This window comes from Strigops habroptila, chromosome 1, assembly GCF_004027225.2.
Source record: "Strigops habroptila isolate Jane chromosome 1, bStrHab1.2.pri, whole genome shotgun sequence".
NCBI lineage: Eukaryota > Metazoa > Chordata > Aves > Psittaciformes > Psittacidae > Strigops > Strigops habroptila.
Genome location: NC_044277.2, coordinates 91,691,958 through 91,714,128, shown reverse-complemented (window position 1 = coordinate 91,714,128; position 22,171 = coordinate 91,691,958). Strand labels below are relative to the sequence as shown.

The window sequence follows — 22,171 nt, the reverse complement described above, 5'->3', positions numbered from 1 at the left end:
CCCAGCAAAGGGAGTTTCAGTTTTTGTTTTTCATATCTTGCTCTCTTGCTTCACATACTGTGCTGTGGAACAGCAGCTGAGCTTGCAAATACTTCTGGAGGAAAAGGGCTGTTTTGCTTGAAGCTATGCCTGTCCTAGAGGGAAAAAGCATGTGTTTTGAAAAGTCCTAACTCCTGTATTTTAATCCTGTATTTTAACTAACCAAGGAATAATGTTGTTTAACATCACCTTGGCAAGCGTGTGTGGCATGTACATTTCCCAGATCAAACTGAAGCCTGACCTGTTATGCTTTCCTTCAGAGCACTTCTGTGTGGGCAAACTTGTGACCTCAGCCTTAGGCATGCCACAGCCCTTCCAGACTACATCTGGTCAGGCCATTTTGGGAAAGATTGCTGTGGGCTGACCCACAGCAGGGGCAGGAGCTTTCTGTGGTTTGTGCACTGGGGGGTTCCCCACAATGAAAAGGGAGGTAGATAAGGTTTTTGCCTCTTGGCTGGTTTATGAAGGATAAATACGTAGCTCTGCAGGACTCACAGAAAGAGGCACTTGGGTAAAAGCTGAGTGCCCTGCTTGGAGGTGGGCTTGATGTGTGACTGACTCATGGGGGCAGGAAAGCCATCATTTTAGTGAAGAACAGATGTGAAATATATTAACTGGAGCCCTCTTCTCTCCAAGATTTCCTTCAGCAACCCCTCCTCACTTCTGTCTTCTCAAGGACTCTATTATTTCACACAGGAGAAAGAAGTGAGAGGTCAGGATTTTCTCTCCCTCTCAAGAGATCCACTGGGATTATACTTTATTTGTACCTTCGAAGTAATGGATTGAGGTCCTTGAAAACAGAAAACACAAAGAGTAAAAGAAGGCTTACAGCTTGTTACATTTACAATGCAGGCCAATGAAGACAGAAGCAAAAAGCTTTAAAAAGAACTAGGCTATTTCAACAGCAAAGCCCCTGGTGAAATTCCTGTCTGACTTCCCTCACAGAACAGATTGGGGTTTCTGAAAGTCTTACCTACCCGCAGTGCTTACCCGTCTGAGTTGGACTTTTGCATGCTGAGGACTTGTCAAACTGATTTCTTCTCACAATGCTTTCTTGGTTTTAGGGTGCCCAGTTTGATGTGGCTTTCAGGAACTTGGTTTTTAAACGGGGCTGAGCCTACTCTTCACCCATCAAAACTCCAAAAACCCCCTCCTAACTGGCTTCTCTCTATTGTGATCTCAGTAGCCTAAGGACAGGAGCCACAACTCTTTTCCAAAAATAAGACGTCAGCAACTTTCAGAGGTTCATGATTTGCAAATGCTTCTGTGATCAACCTCAGACTTCCTCAAAAATTCTCCAGGGGGAAACAGCTTTTACAGATCACAAGGAAAGGACCTTTTTTGTCTGGTTGGTTTTTTTTCAGATATATTGAGGGGATGTCCAAATGATTCCTCTTCTGGAAGCTGCCTTGATTTTTATTTTTTTCATGAGGAAATTTTCGAACATATACTTTGGTAGAATTATGTCTCCAGCTGCCCCTGATTGTCTTGAAAATGACACTAAGAAGAGAAACTACTTTCACATCATGAGTGCCTACGTGGGAAGTTGCATGTGTAACACTACAGAAATAGAGTATGCATTGCTCAGCCTTGTTGTAAACTCCTCTATAGCCCTTGGATCCAAGTCACAGTGTCTTTGTGGTGTTACAACCTACAGGCTTAAATGTGGTTTCAGAAATGTCACTTCATATGGCCAACCTTTGCATAGATACTAGTCTGTTAGATCTGCAGAGAGAAGGTTGAGAGGGGATTTTGAGGGGCTGACAAACCCTTTCCCCTGCTGTTTTGTCACCCGAGAGAGAGATTATTTCAGTGCTGATTTCAATTCAGCCCTTCACGCTGACCCACAGTGCCTCATAATCAACCTTATTTCAGTTCAGATCAACACAAAGGGAGAAAAAAAATAAGAAAAAAAAAAAAAAAAAGGAGCTGAGGTGCTACCAGTGCAGGCGGTTGCAGAAATGAGAATGATTTAACATATAATGGGAGGAGCACTGGCTTCTACACGTAGGTATTTTCCCTGTGACGGGGAACTTTGAGATAAGCCATGTAGGGGATTTCCCGGTCTGCCTCCAGAAATACCACTCTAGAAGCAGTAGCACTTTCACTCTGCTCTCACAGCCCATCCTGTGCAGAGGCACGTTGTTGTTGCTTTCTAATTTGAAGCAGTAAAAGCCATGCCTTTGGTTGTCTACACTCTACTCATCATTCTGTGCAATGGTAAGTGGGAAGCTTTGCATTTTTTCTTTCTGGTCTTTCACATTTATTTTGTGGGCATATGTTTTGGGAGGATGGGAAGGATTACCTAAGCAATCTCTTTTAAAGACAATGTGTACCTGTGCTTTGCAGTTCGGTGCTTGATCCGTGGGGCTTCTGTGGCTGTCCCAGACATTGCTGTGAGATGTGCTGAAGAAGCGCTGCTGCCCTGTAAAGTTCTTCGGGACACCTCCATCACCTACCAGACAGTGTCTTGGTATAAAGTAAGAAAAAAGCATAAGTATATAAGCATAAGAGCAGTCTGCTTTGCTTTCCTACCTGATGCTGGCTTGTCTTCTATAAAATGTGTTATTTTATGCAGAGGCATCCTCCTGCCAGTACAGCAGAGATAAAGCAGCAATTAAAGCGTTTGAGCTGATCTCGGAGAACATGCGTTTTCCATGACATTGTAGACAGACTATTCGAGTGTGATCCTTGAATTGTTCTTGGCCTGTTGTTCTAACTATTGCTGGCTTCCAGGGATCAGAATTCAGGTGATGCCCCACATATAGCCTGTCAAATACTACTCCAAAGAGGAGTCTTGCCAAGATTTTAATTCAGAGCAAAAAATGGTATTTAAACCTTGCAACATCAATGATGTTGTTCCGTGGTTAATCTCCCCCCAAACCAAGAGCTGGTTTTTAATTTGAAATAGAAGAACTAAATGAGTACTTGCTATTTTCTAGGAAGATTTGGCTGGTGGGAGTGGGCATAAAGGCAGGGTATGCAGAAGGCAAGTGGAGAGCTAGAAATTCTGAGTTAGCTTTTAGCAGTCCTGAAGTAAAAGTTACACCTTGACTGGCCATTTCCAAAGAAGGGGAGCCCTGCTGACTCTGTTGCAGGAGGGACTACAAGAATCAATTGGCTAATAAGCAGAAAAGTCCTGCTCAACACTTTTGAGATGAAATATCTCATAGAGATAGAGGCAGAGTTGCCCAGTGGTTGAAGAAGTAGCTGTTAACTTGCTGTATGGCACCATATATTATACCTCAGTGCATAGTTTCAGCTTATGGGATGAGCCAAATTAACAGGAAAAAAGGTAAAGTTTTGTTCTCCCCCATCCCCCACTTCTGCTGCTTACCATGGGCCAATCCTGGTGGTCCTCTGGTTGCCTGTGAAGTCAACTCTCTTGCTTGTTGTAATAGTGGAAACTCAATCTGCAAATAAAGATTTTGTTACAGAGTTGAATTACTTTCCCATGCGATAGGAGAACAGTGGAAGGGAAAAATACCTATTTTTGCTGGGTGAAAACTGTTCATTTATCTCTGTCGGAACATAAAGCCACAGCCTTGGCTTCCCCAGCAGTTTGGTCAGCTATAGTTTTAAAATTATTCCCTACAGTAAACTGACAAACAGTGTTATTAGATAGGGCTTCTATGGTTGAAACTTGCGATGTATTTGAGCTTCAGTGCTGGTAGAACAATGAGCATCTGCCTACTGATTAGATGACAACTACAACTCAAAGGTACCAAAGTCTGAAAGAGCTGTTTTGAACATCTGGCTACCAGCCCATCAGCAAGTGCAGCATCTATAGTCTCCTTTTTCCAAAATGCTGAACTAGGCATGGGAGGGAGATAGAGAGGAGAGAATAGTTCATTTGGTTGACCATTACTGTGTGAGCTGGGATAGATGTCCGATTATTCTTTTTTGCTGTTGCTGCTTTAAAAGCTGCATAAGGACATATATTTTCCCCACAGACACATGCTAATTATTTAAGGTCCCATGTTCCTCACAGAGTTTAGGCAGGGCAGGGAGCTCATTGGAAGCAAACCATGCGTCTGGTGGACCTGGAGGAGTTGAGCAGAAGTGGTAAAGGATGGGAGAAGAATAAACAGCAAGGTTGACTGGATCCCTGAAAATTCTCCCCCAAACCAGTGTCAGAAGTCAAGAAAAATGAAGACAGTTTCAGCAGGCTGAAGTTGTGGGGGTCCTCTAGAATCATGTCCTTCCCCGAGTTCAGTGGCAGCTGGAATGGCCAGGCAGCTAACAGGAGCCAAAAGCCATTGTCCTGACGAAAGAGTGTAAGGAAACCCTGTAGACACAATTCTGTGCTGTCTTGTAGCTCTTTCCAGTTCTACCTGGGCACAAAATGACTGCACATGCCGGGAAGGGTGATATTTCATGATGCTTCTTGTGTATGCCCCTTCCTCGACAGCCCTCACTAGTGCTGCTTCCCTTTGTAGCAGTCAGGCTGCTACAGTCCAGATTGTCACTGCACATTCACCGCCCTGTCCTGTCAATGACTTCTCCCTCCATGGTCTCCTCACTTTTCCTCCTTCATCCGTTTCACTCAGGAAAAGACTTGTTTTTCCAGTGCCCAGCATGACAGAAACTCGTGGTTTTTTTCTCTGATGGCACTGCCAAAACTACAAGAAGAAACAAAATCTAGCTATATTCAGCTCTTGCCAGCATCCTCAGGGGATGACGGCACCTGCCAGGGTACTGTAGTTCTCTGGTTACTCATCCCAGGAGAGAGGTAGGAAGTGGGGACAGGCAGTTAACGCCACTCCTGGTGACGCTAGCCCAAGCCACAGCCACAGCCATATTAGGAAAAGCACAGCACCAAAGCCAATGAGCCTGACTCTTGGCAGGAAAAAGTAATTTAGGTTCACTCTTTTGTGCTGAAGAAGTAATACTTCTACTTGTGAGGCTACCTAAATAGCAAAGAAGCCCCAGCTTGAAGCCTCGCCTCTTCTTCTCATTTTGGCTGTGTGCTTCTGTCCCCATCCAACCCTGCAAAAGGAGTGCAGGGGAACGGTGCAGCGTGACTGGGCTACCCAACATAGAGAATTAATCTGTTATTTAAAAAACAGCTACCGAAGGATTAATCAATAAACACCACATATACCCCCAAAGGGCTAATTAAAAGGTAATTCCAACAAATGGTATGAAATTTCAGACTGTAAAGTTCAAGCAGCTGTTCGGCTAAATCTTTTGTATGAGGTCACTTTGAACTGTGCAGTAAATGCAAGCAATTAACCTTTGCTTCTGCTGCTCTAAAAAAAATGATGGTGACAATGTTATGGAGCTGCACGTGCAGCTGCTTGTGCATGGTAAACACTCAGTGAACAAACCCCTCCTTTCTGCTGGCACCTCTGCATGCTCTGACCAGTTAAGGGGTACTTTTAAATAGTTTATTATAATCTGCTTAAAAATAGAGAGATACTATTTAAAAGTACTTGCTTTTTCAGTTCTGTATGGAGAAGTAATTGTTTAAAGGAGTTCATATTCTGGTGTCAAAATCCCACTAGATTGCATTCATCAGTTCCTTCACTTTTGCTAATGTCTTGTACTGCAAAAAGGTGTGCATGTGTTTAACCTGTTGTGTACCCAGTATCCTTGGAGCTAATTAGGTTATTTGCATATGTGAGTGTATGCAAATACATGAGTTATGAGTGTAAATAGTTCTGTTCAGAATCAGGACCAGAGTCACTCAGCTCAGACAAAATGATTTTTACTTAGAAATACTTGAAGAAGGCAGTCCTAGTATATTGGGGAGAAGGTAGAGCACCAAGTCCTCTTCCAGCCTGGTGCAGCTCTCATCTCGTTCACTATATGACCATGAAAAATTTAGGAAGTTCATAATGATGATATCCTTTAAGTGTGATTCTTTTTTTAGGAGTGCTGGGCTTCCCTACATGCCATAATATTGTATATGAGCAATGTGGAAGTTTGCCAATCAAGACCTGAAATCTAGGTCATTTTTGCATGCACCCAGGCACCGGGAATTGCATATGGAAATACTTGTTCGAATCGGCCCACCTAAGAAACAAGAATCTGGGCAATGAAACTTTACTTACCTTTCTGCCTTGTAAGGCCATTGAAAACTGAACAGTTTCTCTTTGTGTAGCACATTGAAAATGAGAACCACTTCATAAACCCTCATAATTATCACTTCATATTCAGTTTGAAAACCAAGTTTAAACACATACAAATGAAGTCCCAGTGGATATTTCCCTATTTTGTTCATGAGATAGCCAAAAAGTCTTAATCTAAAACAAATCTTGAGGAAGAGGAAAGAAGGCTGCATTTCAGTGATTTCTGTTAACTTTATAAAACTTCCCTGAAAACTATAAAATCATGGCAGAGGGGGAAGTCATATTACAAAATAAGAATAAACCTTATAGACACTTTCATTCAAAGGAAATTACTTTTGCTAAATGTGCATAGCTATTTTCTATTAGCATAGATAGTCACCAAATTGCTTCAGTCTGATTTCTAACATACTTGAAGAAATGCAGTGAAGTTCCTCAGACATCTATTCAGCTCCAAGTAGCTCCAAACATTGATGATTTAGACAACAAGGGAGCAGTGGAAATGATTTCCTGATCAAAACAATTCTTTTGCCTGATATGAGCTAGCACTGGATGCCCTTAGCTAAAAAAACCTCAACAAAACAATAGAGGCTGTGTGGCTGAGTCAGAGGGCTTTTCCAGCTGGCTCACGTGCCATGCAGTTTGTTTGCCGTTGTTTTGTGTTTTGGTTTTGGTTTCTCTTTTCTTCTGCCCTCCCACTTCCCTCCTCCCCCCGCGCCCCGCCCCCCCCCCCCCCCGAAAAGTCAAATTCCACTCACATAAGCCCACAGTATATGTTGGATTTTTTCAAATTTAACATTGGTATCTCTACATGACACTGTGTAGGAACCATATGAATGCACCTTTAGCACTAATCAAATGTGAAAGTGCTTTTGTGCTGAAAAAAACACCTATTTAGTGGTTTCAGCTCAGTTGTGACTCACTATATGTTGGCTGTCAGGCATTGCCAGAATTCTAGATATTTTGCTTCAGGAAATACATTCCTTCTGGCTCTATATAGTTTTCAGATCCCTTGCAGTTAGAAATTTCAGCTTGGCCATTATTCCTGGTATAATTTTAAACAAAACCATTTTTACAATCATCCCACCCTCAAAAGAAAATAAATCAATGCTAATTCAGTCCGCTCTTAAACTGACATCAGTTTTGGACCTGAATCTTTATTTTTTTTTAAATAAAAACTATTGGACTATAGTTTGGATAAGTGGACTATATCGGTACTTTGGGATCCAACATACCACCTTAATCTGGGAAAAGTTCGATGAGAAAAGGTATTTAATGGGAGCAGAGAACAGAAGCTAACAACTGCTTGATCTCACATGTACATGACAAAATTAAGTTTTAATTGATTAGTTGGGCATAAGCACTACAGAATGGGTGAATTGCCTTTGTCTAGTGGCACTATCATGTAATTGTGTAGCAGTTTTCAAATCTGCAGCTAAAACTCAGCCAGCTAGGAACAAGAAAAGTGTTCCTCCTCCTTTTTCCACCTTGTTTTTAGTTCTCTGAAGAAGAAATATTTGCTTAAGAGCACTTAAATTTTGGAGGCCTAATTATTCTACCTATTTCTCATAATTTATCCAGTCAGAGAACAGAACATATCAGCACAGTGGTATTTTCAAACAAACATGCCATTTTAATATCCACTGTATCACCACCACTATTCTTACCAAAAAGCTCTGGGCTAGGAAAAGCTTAACAGGAATTGGTCTAGTTGACTAGAGAATACATGTTGGAAAATTTCAACTACTTTAGACCAAGGGTTTCCAAGCTTTTGGGAACTAGAATAACTTTCAGTTAAACTCACTAAAATAAGGCAACTAAAGCCGGTTGCTCAGGGCTGTGTGCAGTTGGGTTTTGAATATCTCCAAGGATAGAGACTCCTCACACTCTCTGGGCAACCCATTCCAGTGTTCAATCACCCCTACAGTAAAAAAGGTTTTTCTTATGTTTAAATGGAATTTCCTGAATTTCAGTTTGTGCTTATTGTCTCTTATTTTGCCTCTGGAGGCCACTGTGAAGAATCTGGCTTCAGCTTCTTTATCCCCCTGGCAATCAGGCACATATTGATAAGATGCCCCTGAGGCTGGTCTCCTCCAGGCTGAACAGTTGCAGCTCTCTCAGGCTTTCCTCATACGTCAGATGCTCCAAATCTTTAATCATCTTTGTGGCCTTTCACTAGATTCTCTCCAATATGTCCCTGTCTCTCTTGTACTGGGGAGCCCAGTGCTGGACCCAGCACTCCAGGTGTGTCTCACCTGAGCTGAGCAGAGGGGAAGCATCACCTCCATCGGCCTGCTGGAGATGCTCTGCTGAGTGCAGCCAGGAAGCTTTGCCACAAGGGCTCATCGCCAGCTCATGGTCAACTTGATGTCCAACAGGACATCGGGGCATTTCTAACAGGTTGGGCCAGCCTGCCCTGGTGCATAGATTTGTTCCTCGCTAGGGGCAGGACTTGCCATTTCCATTTGCTGAACATCATGAGGTTCCCCTCAGCCCATGTCCCCAGCCTATTGAGATCCCTTTGGATGGCAGCACAACTCTCTGGTGCAACAGCCACTCCTCCCAGCTTTGTATTATCTGTAAACTTGCTGAGCACGTGCTCTATCCCAGTGTCCAGGTTGTTAAGGAAGATGCTGGACAGTATCAGCCCCTGGGGGCAGCATTTACTCTCATTGGTATGGAGGTGATGGAAAACAACGGACTTAGCCCCACAGCTGATTTCTGAAAAAGCCTGTCACAGACACTGCCGCTGGCCAATGCACATGTGACAATAAACATACACTCACATTTCTTTTGTTGTTTGATTTTCTTAGTGGGTAGTTTTATGCAGATAGGCAGAATGATGCTGCCAGCCTGCAGGTCCCTGTTTCCCGGCAAAATTCTTGCTTCAGAAACCTCCAGCAGCCAGCATGGCAACGAGATTCTTTTAATGCAAATGGATTCAGTAGCATTTCTACTGGTCCTGCACGGTCATCACTTGCCTTTTGAATTTTGGTAGAGCCATTACAGCAAACACGGGAGCAGGAAAACACCAGCTCCCTTTTCTCCTTCCTTTGGAGCTGGGGAGCAGGGGGAGCCAGCGTGCTGCTGCTTGCTCACCAGCAAGGTAGAAGGGAAATGAACACAAAGGAAATGCAGGCGGAAAATATTTTTTCGCTGCTTAAAGATGGTCCCTACACAAGTGGATTGCTGCTACTGACAGTGCTCACTTCGATCTCTCTAAGCTTGTGTGGAATTAATTAGGTAAAACCCCTAGCATTTACCTTGGGCTGTGGTATCACCTGGAGGACACTTGGCATGAATTAGTGCTGGATTATCCTAGGAGCTTGAGCTGCAAAATGATCTGTCTAGTGAGAGTCTGCCAAGTAATTCACAGGAGGTGGCAAACAAAGTGGCATATTTGTAATTTTAATTAGGTTTTGGGGGAAAAGAGGTTAGCTTGAATAGAGCAAGAGGCAGAATGATGACCTTACTGAACATCTCATGGACTTCCTTTTACACAGCTGGGATATGCGGACACGCTCTGCAAATTTGCTCAGACGATTCCTCACTACTTAGAGGATTTAAAAAGGGAGGGGTTGATGTTTTTTTAATAAGATAATAGGAGATAGGATTGCAGTGGAAAAAGGCTTGGATCGGGCATCAGAGAAAGGGTTGCTGTGACCCCTGAGCAGGGATGGTTGCGCTGCGTGGAGAGGCTGGAAAAATGCCACCAGATGTCTCTCTAGCCTAAAAAAAGGCCGCAGCAGCACCTCCGTGGACTGCCTTGCCTGCTTTGCTCTTCAGTAAAGGGGAGATTTAATGGAGGAGAGGCATGCAAACCCTGAATTAAACCCACACGTATGAATCGTTCCTTCTCCTTCCAAAATACAGAGGTTCGACACCCCCCTCCAGATTGCCACTAGTTTCCCCACAAGTAATCAGGTTACAATGTAACATTTTCTTCTATTTTGGGGAAAGGCGTGTTAGGGCAGCTTTACGGACGCTGCTTTGCCTTACACAGAGTGGGTCTGTGTAAGGCAAAGTTCTGACTTGCTTGTCTCCAAGGTCACCCTCATTATACTTGTGACAGCAACTGAGCACCTCAAAAAGCTTTGGAGGCGATAATAAACCCTATTCCTCAGTGTCTCCCATAAAATTGGGAAGTTAAATCATTTACCAAAATTCTCACTGGGAATAAGTGCATGGTCAGCCACAGGATGCATGGACTTAATTGACTTCTCCCTTATACTAGCAGTGGTGATTACGATCGCATACAGAAAGATCAAAGTGTTTTTTGATTCGCAGGTCTCAGCCACAAGAGTCACAGCACCATTTACCAACCAAGACAGCAATTATTATGCTACCAGTGAATTAAAAAACAACCCAAACAACGAAACAAATGAAAACTAAATTTCTGTGTATAGCTTGGACATCCTATCTGCATTTTAGTGCAACGTGAAGGGCAGCCAGGCTGGTTCTTTTTATTGCCCTGTAGGAGTTTTAAATTTCACTGAGGAAGGGGGTGGTAAGGGAAGTCAGAGTGGCAAAAATTAGATCTGAGGGAGGTCAACTCTATCCACTTAACTGCTATTGACCCACTTGTAACTAGAGCTGAGCCTAACCTGGGTATTGGAATTCCTCTGGCCACATCTCTGACTGATTGCGGGGCCTGAATATATCTAAATCCTTGTAGCACAGTGAAGTCCCTACAGGCTGAAAACCACCACAGATGCTCTTTGTCTCATAGCTGCTTGGGGCTGAGTGTAATAAGGAGAAGCTGGGGCAAATTTACTGGGGAATTAAGAGGAAGAAGGTACTTTCTTCCCTCTTGCTGGGTGAAGTGTGGAAAGCCCCAGGGAATTACTGCTTTGTGTTTCAGTTAATACATTAAAAAAACCCAAACCTTTCTGAGAAAAGATCTTTACAGTTATGAAAATCTTGTCCTTTACACTGATTCCCCAGTTCCTGAAAAGCTCCCCAACCTGCAGCTTGTTTTACACTATGTTAGGGCTGCATAAGTAGCAAAATATAACAGAGCATCAGGCCCACAGTTCTCTCCAGGCTCCCAAATACACTTTTCTCATGCAAATACATGAAAGGGAAACCAGATACTCCTAGCCTCAGTATGAGAAAATTGTGTTAATCTTTATAACTTACAGTGTAACTGTTATACGCTGATGCAGTAGCTATACCAATAGAAAGTAAGCATCAACATGCAATCCAAAAATGTGTCTATTAAAATAAAACAACAATAATAAAAAAGCCTTGGCTTACATTAGTTATAGGTTTGGCTGAAAAGCTGAGACTTGGACTGTATGAGCTTGCTCTGGCTCTCCTAGTCCACAGAAAGACTGAATTCATTACTTGGGAAACCTTCACAGAGGGCACGCTGCCTCGAATCCCAGGGAGCAATGTCAATGAATAAGAATGGACATGGGCTAATTCAAACCCTTCTCCCATCTTTCAAATCAAGTTAGTGATTTCTCTCTTCTTTGTGGTTCCCAGCCAATTGCCATTTTCAGTGCATCCTATCGCCCCGCAGTACAAACTGTTCTGGGAATACACTTCATTCCTCCAGCAGCCTCTCAGCAATGCCAAGGAATGTAGCTCTTCTGGTTACAATTAAGAAATTCAACATACAAATGCTCCCCAAGTGCACCAGAACCTGCTTGTGACCTTCACGCAACTGAATCTGAAGGAGTCGAAGCAATTTTTTGTTCTTTGGTTCAATAAAGAGGGGAGGGGAAGGGGGAAAACCTCCATTCCTCCAGAGAGGCACCGTGGTTTCAGGGGTCAGCTGCACAGAAACTGGCATGGGGAAGTGCAGTTTCCAAGGCTGCATTCCCACAAGGAGCTCAGGGCTGCAGGGCCGCTGGGAGGATGCCAGCCTGTGCTGGCAGAGCTGCTACACTGCAGCATGCCTGCTGGGTAGGCGGGTTTAATTCCCACCACTGCATGGCAGAAAAGTGTGCCGGCAGGGCGAGTGCAGGTAGTGGTGGAGTTTACCTGCCTGCTGCCATGGTCTCCTGGGGACCTCCGGTCCCCAGAGCCAGCACTAAGTAGCTAGGTAGGGCTGCCTCTCGCTGCCTCAGCTCCATCCCCATGGACTGTCTCTCTCTGTTTGAACTCTTTTGGGGACTCAGCGTAGACACTTTGAGAGCAAACTCTTCCCCTGCCTTTCATTATGTAAAATCTGTACTAGGATTGTGTCCAGGTGAGGCAGATTAAGAAGCTGTAACAGAATAGCTCTATAGTATCTGCCTATAAATGTAGTGCCTATTTTGAAAAAAAGCAAATATACTTTGATTATAAGCATGAACCTACTGATGCTTTTGAGGTTCCCCTTCTCCCCCACCTCTCCTCAGCCTCTGCATTTTAAGCCATAAGGTGGCTTTAAAACTCTCTTTCCCCTAAAACTCAGGATGACACTGTTGCCCAAGATGAGAAATATATTTGTGTTTTCCAGATGGCTGGAGAAGGTGAAGGAATAGCATGGAAAGTCCTTGATGTGGAATCTCAATATCCCAAAGAACTTGGGGGGTCCCTGGAGCTCTCCAATGGCACCTTCTTTTCGCTGAGGATCAAAAATGTGACCAGCCAAAACAGCGGGACATATAAGTGCACTTTGGGGGAACAGAGAGGAGAACACAATCTGAGCAGCACAGTCACATTAAAAGTAACAGGTACAGTAGAGACTTTTGACTGTCCCATGCTCTGCATGGCATTTCGTGAAGGTAACAGTTAAAAATATTTTACAAACACCAGAACAATGTAACAAACACCTTGCTTTACATTTAGGTTGCCCTGGAATAGAAGATGAAAAATTAAAAAAACACAAAGCTGAGCTTTTCATGCTGACTTGCCTTGGGATTTTTTACTTGCTGCTCATCTTTTTCACCTGTGTAAGTAATTCCCTTTCTTATAAATAATCCAACTAAAAACAACAAATGAAACCCCTGTTCGTTTTCTCTGCTAGCACTACCTTAACACAGCCAGTCACAAGTTGGTGTTCATCACTTAATTTGTGGTCAACTCCTTTAAACACTCACACAGTGTTTTCAAAGCCAGAGGAAGCTCAGGTGTACAAGTAACACAGGATGGAGTGCCTAAGAGATAAAACATTTCACTGCACCCTGACCTAACTCAAACCAGACAGTTATTTTCCTGCACCCTACTGCCCATTTCTGCTTCCAGTTCCTCTGAATGCAGGCTACTCTTCAGTTTAAGGGTACATCAGCAGCTCTTCTGGTTTGGTACCTGAGAACACCATTTGCCCAAGATGGAGGCACAGGCCCCTGGGATCCCTTCCCTACCTATGGCATTGCTTTGTGTGCTGGCATGATGGACAAGTTCAAGTCCACCTACTTTTTGCCTCAGTTTCCATGCCTGTAAATTGGTGATAACACCTTTTTGGATGGGAATTTTTGTGAAGCTACATCTTCATTGTTAAACAGACATTTTAAAATCCTTGGAAAAGAACATCTTGGGGTTTTATCCATGCCCTTAATGTTGGCTGGTAGTTCTGGGAAAGGTGGGGAGAGAAGGTTTTTGAGAAGCTCACTTCACAGAAGCGAAACCATGCTTTGTCTGCACTAGGGGTTAAGTCACCCCCTCGTGCAGAGGTCTGCACCTCCTGGCTTAGAGGCAGCATGAGCCTTGGGTGTCGATACAATGCAACATCAGCTGCATTTCAAACTAAAACCAAAACAAAACCAGCATTTTGGGAGGTCACATTTAACTTTTGCTGCCTATTTCATATTTGCCATCTTGTTTTGCTCCTCAGCAGATGAATCATAACTGTTGATTGGAGAATATCTAATTAGCAGCAGCTAAATGTAGCCTTTCATGCATCTTCAGGGAGCAATTAAATTTATGCCTGTCTCTTTTTTCGATTGACAATCCTGCCAGTAATCTGTGCCATTCAGACTAAAGTTTGACAAGATATATCTTGTAGGAATTTGTTAGGATGAAAGTATGAAAGCAAGGATATCACTCAGAAGAGACAGATGCCCCTGTTCTGTTGTGTCCTGAAAGAATTTCAGATCTCTACAGAAATGTCTCCTTCCCATACGTAAAAAAAGTCCCAGTTTTAGTGGTTCAGTTAAAAAAAAGCAGAGCTGTCTAGTTAAGCCAACCACTCTGGTGGAATTACATGCATCTTACTCTTGGGTGAGGTCCAGTCTCAGGTATCAGCCTAACTTTCATCAAAATTTAATATTGCCCTGATCTCACAAGTGAGCTTCATTATTTAAAATGCCTGTTAAGTTCTTACAGGTTGCCTTGTCCTCTCCTTTAGTGGAGATTGTGCCTTATCTCCACTAAACTCAACAGCAACATTAAGACTGTTTGGCAGGATGGGGTCTTTACTTTGACAACGTGATGAAAGTATTTCGGGCACCAGCCTATATTGAAGGCAGGTGGAAACATACTTTCAAGAGCTTGATGCAAGGCCTGTTCCTATGAAAACTTGAATTAAATATAAATTTCCTTTTGTGACTAAGCCTTTTGTCCTATAAAGCTCCTTGACTGAGCAAGAAACAGCAGCTTTTCTTTGTACTGTGTGTTTCTAGTCACCAAAAAAAAAAAAAAGGAAAAGGTGTAGTGAGCTATGGCTAGCAAGGAGAAAAAGTAAAACTTTCAAACTTCTTTTATAAAAAAAGGCCTTTCGTTGTAATTCTCAGTTTTAAGCTTTCTTTTCTGTTTTCTCTTTTAGATGTGTCTAAGAAAAGAGAGCATGTCTCCCAATAGTCGAAAACCCAGACCAGATATGCAGCACATGCTCACCCTCATCAATGTACATGAAACGACAACTTTGCAGGCTTTAAACGGCAACAGCACTTGCAAAACTGAGCTTACTTCAGGTTCTGTCTAAGTTGACGCTGATGGGACTGGGGGCTCATCAGTAAACACAACACAAGCTGGATGGCTGAGTGGTATGAAGAGGAAATAAATGATAATATACAGCCTCTTCAGAACAGCCTGAAGGTATCAGAAACCTGCCAGTGATCTGCTTGTGCTGGACAAGCCTTCGACAATGTTATGCACTACAGTAACTTTAGGGAGTTAGGTGGCTAAAAAATACCATTAGAGCTACACAATACTGTTACGAAGTTGGTATCAACTTTATTTCACTCTGCTGTGCAGCTCTCTTGCTCTGAGCAAGAACAGGCCTGTGACATGAAGACGGAGTTATAGGGAGGCCATGGTAGCGCAAAGCTGACGGATTAAGCTCTTCACCGAACTAATAGCTCTCATCTTTCAGAAGTAAACACAACAGGTGCTGCAGTATGAAAAGATAAGTGTGCAGGGTTGTTTCTTCTCTGAGCCTGATTCTGGATGTAGTTCCTTTACTGCAAATAGGATGTAACTTGTCACGTGATGTTCAAGTAAGCTGAAGGGGTGACTTCATGGTCTTGTACTGGGTGGATCAAATCAACATTCACTTTTGAATCTGAGTGACAAACAGGCTGAAACATAAGAAAGGGGAAAATACTCTGGAAATCTTCCTGGACTGAGAGGAACTTTCTATCTCTGCAGGAGAAATAGGGACACATTTCCCAGAGGCATCTCTAGATAGGTCAAACCATAGGAAGCTTCGACAAGACTGTTAACCTTAAAACAACAAAAAGTAGAGTGAAGAAGCCTGTGACATTAAGGACATGTAAAGATGACTTTTTTTGTGGTTCATAAACATGAAGCCAAATGTATGTGACACCTATGTCAGTCAAGTTACACAAGTGATGACCATAGCCATGGCTTGGAAGAAATCATCCATATCTTTGGGATGTATTAAGTCAGTCGTGAAATACAGGAATGGAAGATGGGACATATAAGCACTTATTTTTGGTGCTGACAATGTGTATGTATGAGAAATGAGAACATGAGAAAAGCTGAATGCAAGAACACAGTACAAGACTTGTTCTCTTGGACCAAAGAAAGCAAGAGGAATTCTGGAGTCTGAAATCAAGGAGCCTCCCTTATCAGGCTGTTGGTGCAGAAGGTGAAGCAAGAGGAGTCTGGAGTGACTGTGGCTGATTATGCCACATCAGAATTTGAGCCAGAACATGAGAATTTGCAAGCACTTAAGAACACAATAAAAAAAGAAATAAAAAAAAAAAAAAAAAAATTAAAGCCTTCAAGAACTAAACTGCAGCATTAGGATTTTTAAAGCAGTTTGGAATTCCAGGTTGTTGACAAGGAAGCTCTTTGTGTAATTCTTTGACTAATTTTGAGGTGTTGATGGGAAAAAAAGCACTGCGGATCACTCAGTATTGCCTCTATGAGCAGGGCCTAAAGGGGCTCCTGGTCAGAAGATTGGTTACAAGGGGTATGCAATTTACTTAGAGCATGGTAAATGAATGCCACGTTTGTTTTTTTATAGTCTGTTTTTACATAAAAATATGTGTTACATACTTGAAATAAAAATTCAGAAGTAACCTACTATTTGTTTTTGTGCACCACATATGGCAAATAAACACAGAAATACTCCGTATCAATTGCATTTTATTTTACAACCAACATAATTACATCAAATAACGTAGATGCTTGATCTAACCTCTTCTGCAGGAGAGGTCATGTCTGCGTATAACTGATTAAGCAATGGAAAACATTATGCATTTCTAAGGACCTAAGATAATTTCATTTTTCCTCAAAATTTCACTTTCTGTCCAAAGTACATTCTAAAACACCTGTTCCCTGCTGACTTGCAAGTCTACCCATGGTCATTTTTAAACATGGTTTACCAGCATGGGTAATGTGTATGTTTAGGTGGCAACAACACAAACTGAATGTGCATGTATAATAACTGACCTAAGCAGGGCACATCAGGTGTCTCCATTTGGTCAGAAAGGCTTAATACCTGACAGTCATAAGGTTTTTTATTTATTTTTGAATTATTATTGATTTTTTTTTTTAGGAGAGCAGACAAGAGGAAGGAAGGGAAAAGTCAGTTGACAGGAGTTAATAATTAACCAGCAGCAATGGCTGAAACACTTAAAAATTATTTCTTCAGAAGCATAAATAGGATCAGATAGGACAGAATGGAAAAAGGGACTTTCTGTAAGCAACTATACCCATTATTTTTACCCTGAGCCAAACTGTTTGCAATACAGAAGATTGGGCCTGAGGCAACAACGCTGTAAGTCAAATTTCAGTCTCAGAAGTTTCAGGCTTGTTGATTCTGGGGATTTGCTGTAGGCCCAGCTGTGCAGTGGAAGTGATCATGTTCAAGGCCATTTAAATGCACTAAATTGTTTAGAAGGAGTAAGAAGTGAGAAAGTCTTATGCCAAGATGCTTGACTGAATCACAGAGCTGGAGAGAAAGAGGCAATGTCCTAAAGTGATAGAGGTGCCTGTGCAGCCTGTAAAGGATGTAAAGAAAGGATATAAAGATATGTGGCATTGTAGGACAAAAACTAATGCTAGCTAGTAATATTATGAACGAGAACCAGACAAGTGAAGGATATGATATACGGTGACTTCAGCATTAACAGGAAAAAAAATCCTCTTGGCTGAAAATCTTACAGAATGAGGTATACATGTTTTTCAGCATGGTACCCCAGAAGAGATGGTCCTTTTCTTGCAATATGGACCTGTGGATCTAAGCAGTACCTGTGGATCTAAGTATTTCAAAATTACTGCCCCAGCTAGCCTGGCATAGAGGGCATGAGCACATGTGCACATTCTTTAGACTTTAACACTTCATTATTGAAGGGAATGTATTTGTGGATTGCACAATCTAAAGGCTGTTTTGATTATACAGAATAATTGCTTGTTGGACAGAAGAAGTTGGGCTTTTTTTCCAACACTTATTATTGATGCCCTCAGTTTTGTAAAATAACATCATAACATAAATATATGCTAGAACTGCTCTTCGTAATACTTTCTTACAATACATTTTAGACTCAGGAATTCAGTTAATCCCAATAAATCCATGAGGTGGGAAATACCATAATCTTTGTTTTATAAATAAAAGCTGGACACCTGGAATTCAGAAAGCTCATGAAGAAGTCTGAATCAGAATCAGAAAGAGACCTGAGGTTTTCTGATTCTTGTGTGGATGCCTTAACCACAGGAGCCTCCTCGTTAATATTCCTTGTGGGTTTTGTAAGTCTTTCATAGACTCCCTCCCACCACCCACCCCCCCATCTGCATTTTTCTATTGTTTAGTCCAAAAGTGAACCATCTGTGTTCAAAGATAACAATAAGCATTACATATAAAATTATTCATACAGAACAAGTTTGTATGCCTGTGAGTAAGGAATACACAGAGAAACACTGCATCACATGGAGAAATTACCTCAAAGAGAAATTGCAACAGTCATACACTGAGCTAAATGAATATCCAAAATGTCAGTGAAGGAAAGCTAAAGGACATAATCCACAAAATGCTGAGTGTATGAATTATAGCCTTTAGCTAAGCCTGATTTGTGTAGCTAGCCCTTACACAGCAGATAACCCAGGCTGACAGTGACCTTGACAGCATTGCAACAGTAATATTTTCTGTAAAGGCTGAACAGTTTTCAATCTATTTCTCCTGAGCAGGAGATACAAGCATGCTTGTATTCAACAATGTGGACCAAAGTAATCCTCAGTATGTGCCTGTGAATGATACAAATAGAATATGGCTCTTTGGTCATGTCAAATGCCTCCCTCCCCACTTTCTTCTGCCCTTGATAAGATCACTTTGGAGAGCATAAAGAGTGTTGCCCTGGTGCACGCGTTCGCTTCCTTCTCCCTCTCAGCAATGCAGTGCAGAGGGGATCTGGTTCCAAGTTCATTGAGCAACTGCTAGTACTTAGTGACCTTCTCAACCAACACATCTGCCCCTTGGGAGCTGCAATTGATTTTCCTCATCCCAACGTGAAGACAACGCTTCTACAGTATGTTACAGCTACATAGTTGGGTAAATTGTAAGCATTTGCCTCTGTATTTTCCCCACATCTCCTTTTTAAGTAAACATCAGTGAAACCCTAATTCTTAGTCATTTGTGGAACAAACTGATGGACTGTTCTTGCTTCACTTTGCTGTCAAGTCCTGTGCTTGCAGTGCTCTGCTTTTCGCTGACTACAGCTGATATTAACTTTTGTGTAAAGCTGTGAGAAGAGTGCTGTTAACTCTCTGGAGCAGTGACGTAAATCCTGAAAAATCCACCCAGGGAATGGGTGGTGGCAAGAGCGACACAGGTCACTGCAAGGAGTGGTGGGTCCTTTGAAGGCTTTATCTTACACCCAAGCCCCGTGAGTCCTCCCACCCTTTGATGGAAAAGCTTACTACGCTCCTGTGGCTGAGTTACAAGTGCATCTGTTACCCTGCAAACGGACAGCGTGGGCTGATTTTAAGCCTTCGCACTGTTATGAGACAGATGTCACAGCCAGTGTAAAAAAACATAAAGAACCCACACAAACCAACCCCATGGACAGATTGAAGATAAGGAGCAACAACTAAGAGACAGGTCCTAGGGGAAAAATGGCTTGTGCAAGCCCAGTGCAAACAGGGGCTTTGCTCTTTGCAGAGTCTTTCAGTTGCTTCTGTGATGGGAGTAGGAACAGCCTGTAATGGTTGGGGTTTTTTGTTTGTTTTAAAAGACATTTGTACTGTGTGCCTCAGTTTCTCTACCTATGAATGGCAATGAATTAGTTCAGGTGTTGTCTTGCATGAGAGGCTGGGAACCTGCCAATATTTAGAACTTACTGCCTACTAGGAAGGAAATTTTTACCCATGTTTTCTTTCACAGGAGAGAACCAGAGGCTTGAATTGCTGGATATCAGCGTTAAGGAACAAGAGAAACTGGATCAACAAGAATTGGTAAGAAGAAAAATACAGAAGTCTCTGCAAATGGTGGGGTCTAGACCAAGCACCTGTAACACAAATGTGTGACAGTTTCCACCCACTCCCTTTTGCTATTTTCGTCCCATCTGAATTCCAGCTCTGCCAATTCACTCTCACATCTGTTCTCAGACTTGGTATCAACACTGATTTAATCACATTCCTTCCATCCTCTGAGCTGGAAGTGTACAAGCCAGGCGAAATTAACCCCTTCCCTTCATTAGTGCCAGCTAGCACATTGCATTCTCGTGGTGCGGCTGCTGGTGTTCAGGTGGGCAGCATACCCAATGGGGCTCCATCAGCTCCTGTAATGGAGAGCGTGCTGAGCATATTACTGCTGAAATAACCTTGCAGATGCATACCGAACACTAGAGGTCTGGAAGGCCAGCAGCATCTGGGGCTCTGTGAAAAGGAGTGCAGCCAGCACATCAGGTAGATCTCCCTACTCAGCTCAGCACTCCCTAGACCACACCTAGATAACTTATCCAGTTATGGGCCCCTAAAACTGACCCCAAAGCAGTCAGGGCTGGAACGCTAGCCCTGTGAGAAGAGACTGAGGGACTGGGACTTGTTTGGCCTGGAGAAGAGATGGGTTTGGGGAGACCTAAAAGCAGTCTCCTCAGTAACTATGAGGAAGTTATCGAGAAGGCAGAGCCAAGCTCTTTACAGTGATACATGGTGGGAAGATGAAAGGCAATGAGCATAATTTGAAACAAGAGTAGTTGAGACAGGAATACTGCTTCCCTATGAGGACAGCTAAGCAGTGGAACAGGATGTTCACAGAGGCTGTGGAGTGTCCATCCTTGAAGGCTTTCAAGACTTAACTGGACAAAACCCTAAGCAACTTAGTCTGATCTCATAGCTCACCCTTCTTTGAGCAGGAGGTTGGACTAGTGACCTCCAGAGGTCCCTTCCCACCTCATTTATCCTATGATTCTACACTCCTCATGGTCAGAGAATGATTTTTTATTGCTGCTATTAAAGATGTTGATCACAATATGAATGGACCACTCCAAGATATCTGTCCTCTGCCAGTAATGACCAAAGATATCTCACACAGAATTTGTAGACTACAGTATGAAATGTATGAAAAAATGTATGAAAATGATAGAAAAATACCAAACTATAGACAATTTGGGCCTCAAAAATGGACAACTAGTCCCTGTCCATTGGTAAAAGACTAATACAAATGCAGGTCAAAAATGTAGTATTTTGTACAACAAACTTGATATTTTAAACTTCACGTCTTTACTCAAGGACAAATGCACAAGGATAGAATGGGGCACTGTTAGAGACCTTTCTCTGTCTTTTGGCTTTTCTCATTAAATACTTCTGCTAGTGCCCCTTGCAGAAATTCATCACCTCCAGCACACCCTGCACTTGAATTTTGGAAGTGTTCATAATATGTGACATTTAATAAAGACAGTTCTTGTCAGCATCCCATCCCTGAATCTCAGAACTATACGACAGCAACAGGCAAGTGACTGTACATGCACACACTGGCTCATAGAGCCAAGCACACTGTCTCATCATTTTCTGGTCTGTGCAGCACTCAGCCACACTGGGGTTTATACGTGGATAAAATAAATAAGGAAAAAAGATGATAGCCTTTGGCACACCATGGTGAATGAGCCAGTCTCCTGTGTACATGGCAAAGAAACGTTTCTGATGATGCTCTATGCAACTGGGATGCTCTATGTAACCTTTGTCCTTGCAGACATCAGGGCTCAGGAACTGAGCCCTGCCCTCATGGGGCAGTTCAGCAGGAGGGTCACTGAGGATGGAGCCAAACCGCTTTCTTGCCTGGGGCAGGCAGCTTCCCCTTCTCCATACCATCTCACACAGCTCCCATCCTTGGGCTTGCAACTGTGCCCTTAACTCACTAAAAACTGTGATCCCAGACATCAGATACCGGGACCATTCTGCTAGGCTGTGAGACGCTGGTCCTGGATGGGGCTTGTCCTTCAGCTAAGCCCCATCTAGACCGCATTTCTCAGGACCTAAGTTACTCAGGAACCCCTCATTGCTATCTTACTTGCTAAGGATAGGAGAAGGAATGCTATGTTAAGGGCTATGAAGCGCCCCTATATTATGAAAGTGCCGAGGATAATAGAAGATCTGTGTGGGACTTTTTGGACGCCACTGAGGCCCAAGCAGAAACGAGACATTTGCATACTACAGTAGCACTTCTGTTAAATGCACAGAGTACTATCTACATGCAAATCAGGTTGCCAGGCCCTCTGTCCTACTTA

The 22,171-nt window shown here is 42.7% G+C and overlaps 1 protein-coding gene across 1 annotated transcript; it reads left to right on the top strand.

The window, feature by feature from the left end:
* Window positions 1–2,139: 2,139 nt before the first annotated feature.
* CD83 (CD83 molecule) lies at window positions 2,140–16,563 on the top strand. Its single transcript, XM_030487938.1, has 5 exons — window positions 2,140–2,259; window positions 2,389–2,519; window positions 12,559–12,775; window positions 12,891–12,994; window positions 14,806–16,563. Exons 1-5 carry the CDS (start codon window positions 2,217–2,219, stop codon window positions 14,962–14,964), a joined length of 654 nt encoding a protein of 217 aa, XP_030343798.1. The 5' UTR covers window positions 2,140–2,216; the 3' UTR covers window positions 14,965–16,563.
* The last annotated feature ends 5,608 nt before the right edge of the window (window positions 16,564–22,171 follow it).

Bases quoted from the DNA above. Each gene is read 5' to 3' on its own strand.
- CD83 (XM_030487938.1), top strand. From the start codon at position 2,217: ATGCCTTTGGTTGTCTACACTCTACTCATCATTCTGTGCAATG. The intron at 2,520-12,558 runs GTAAGAAAAAAG...TGTGTTTTCCAG, and splicing joins AGACAGTGTCTTGGTATAAA to ATGGCTGGAGAAGGTGAAGG. The intron at 12,995-14,805 runs GTAAGTAATTCC...TTTCTCTTTTAG, and splicing joins TGCTCATCTTTTTCACCTGT to ATGTGTCTAAGAAAAGAGAG.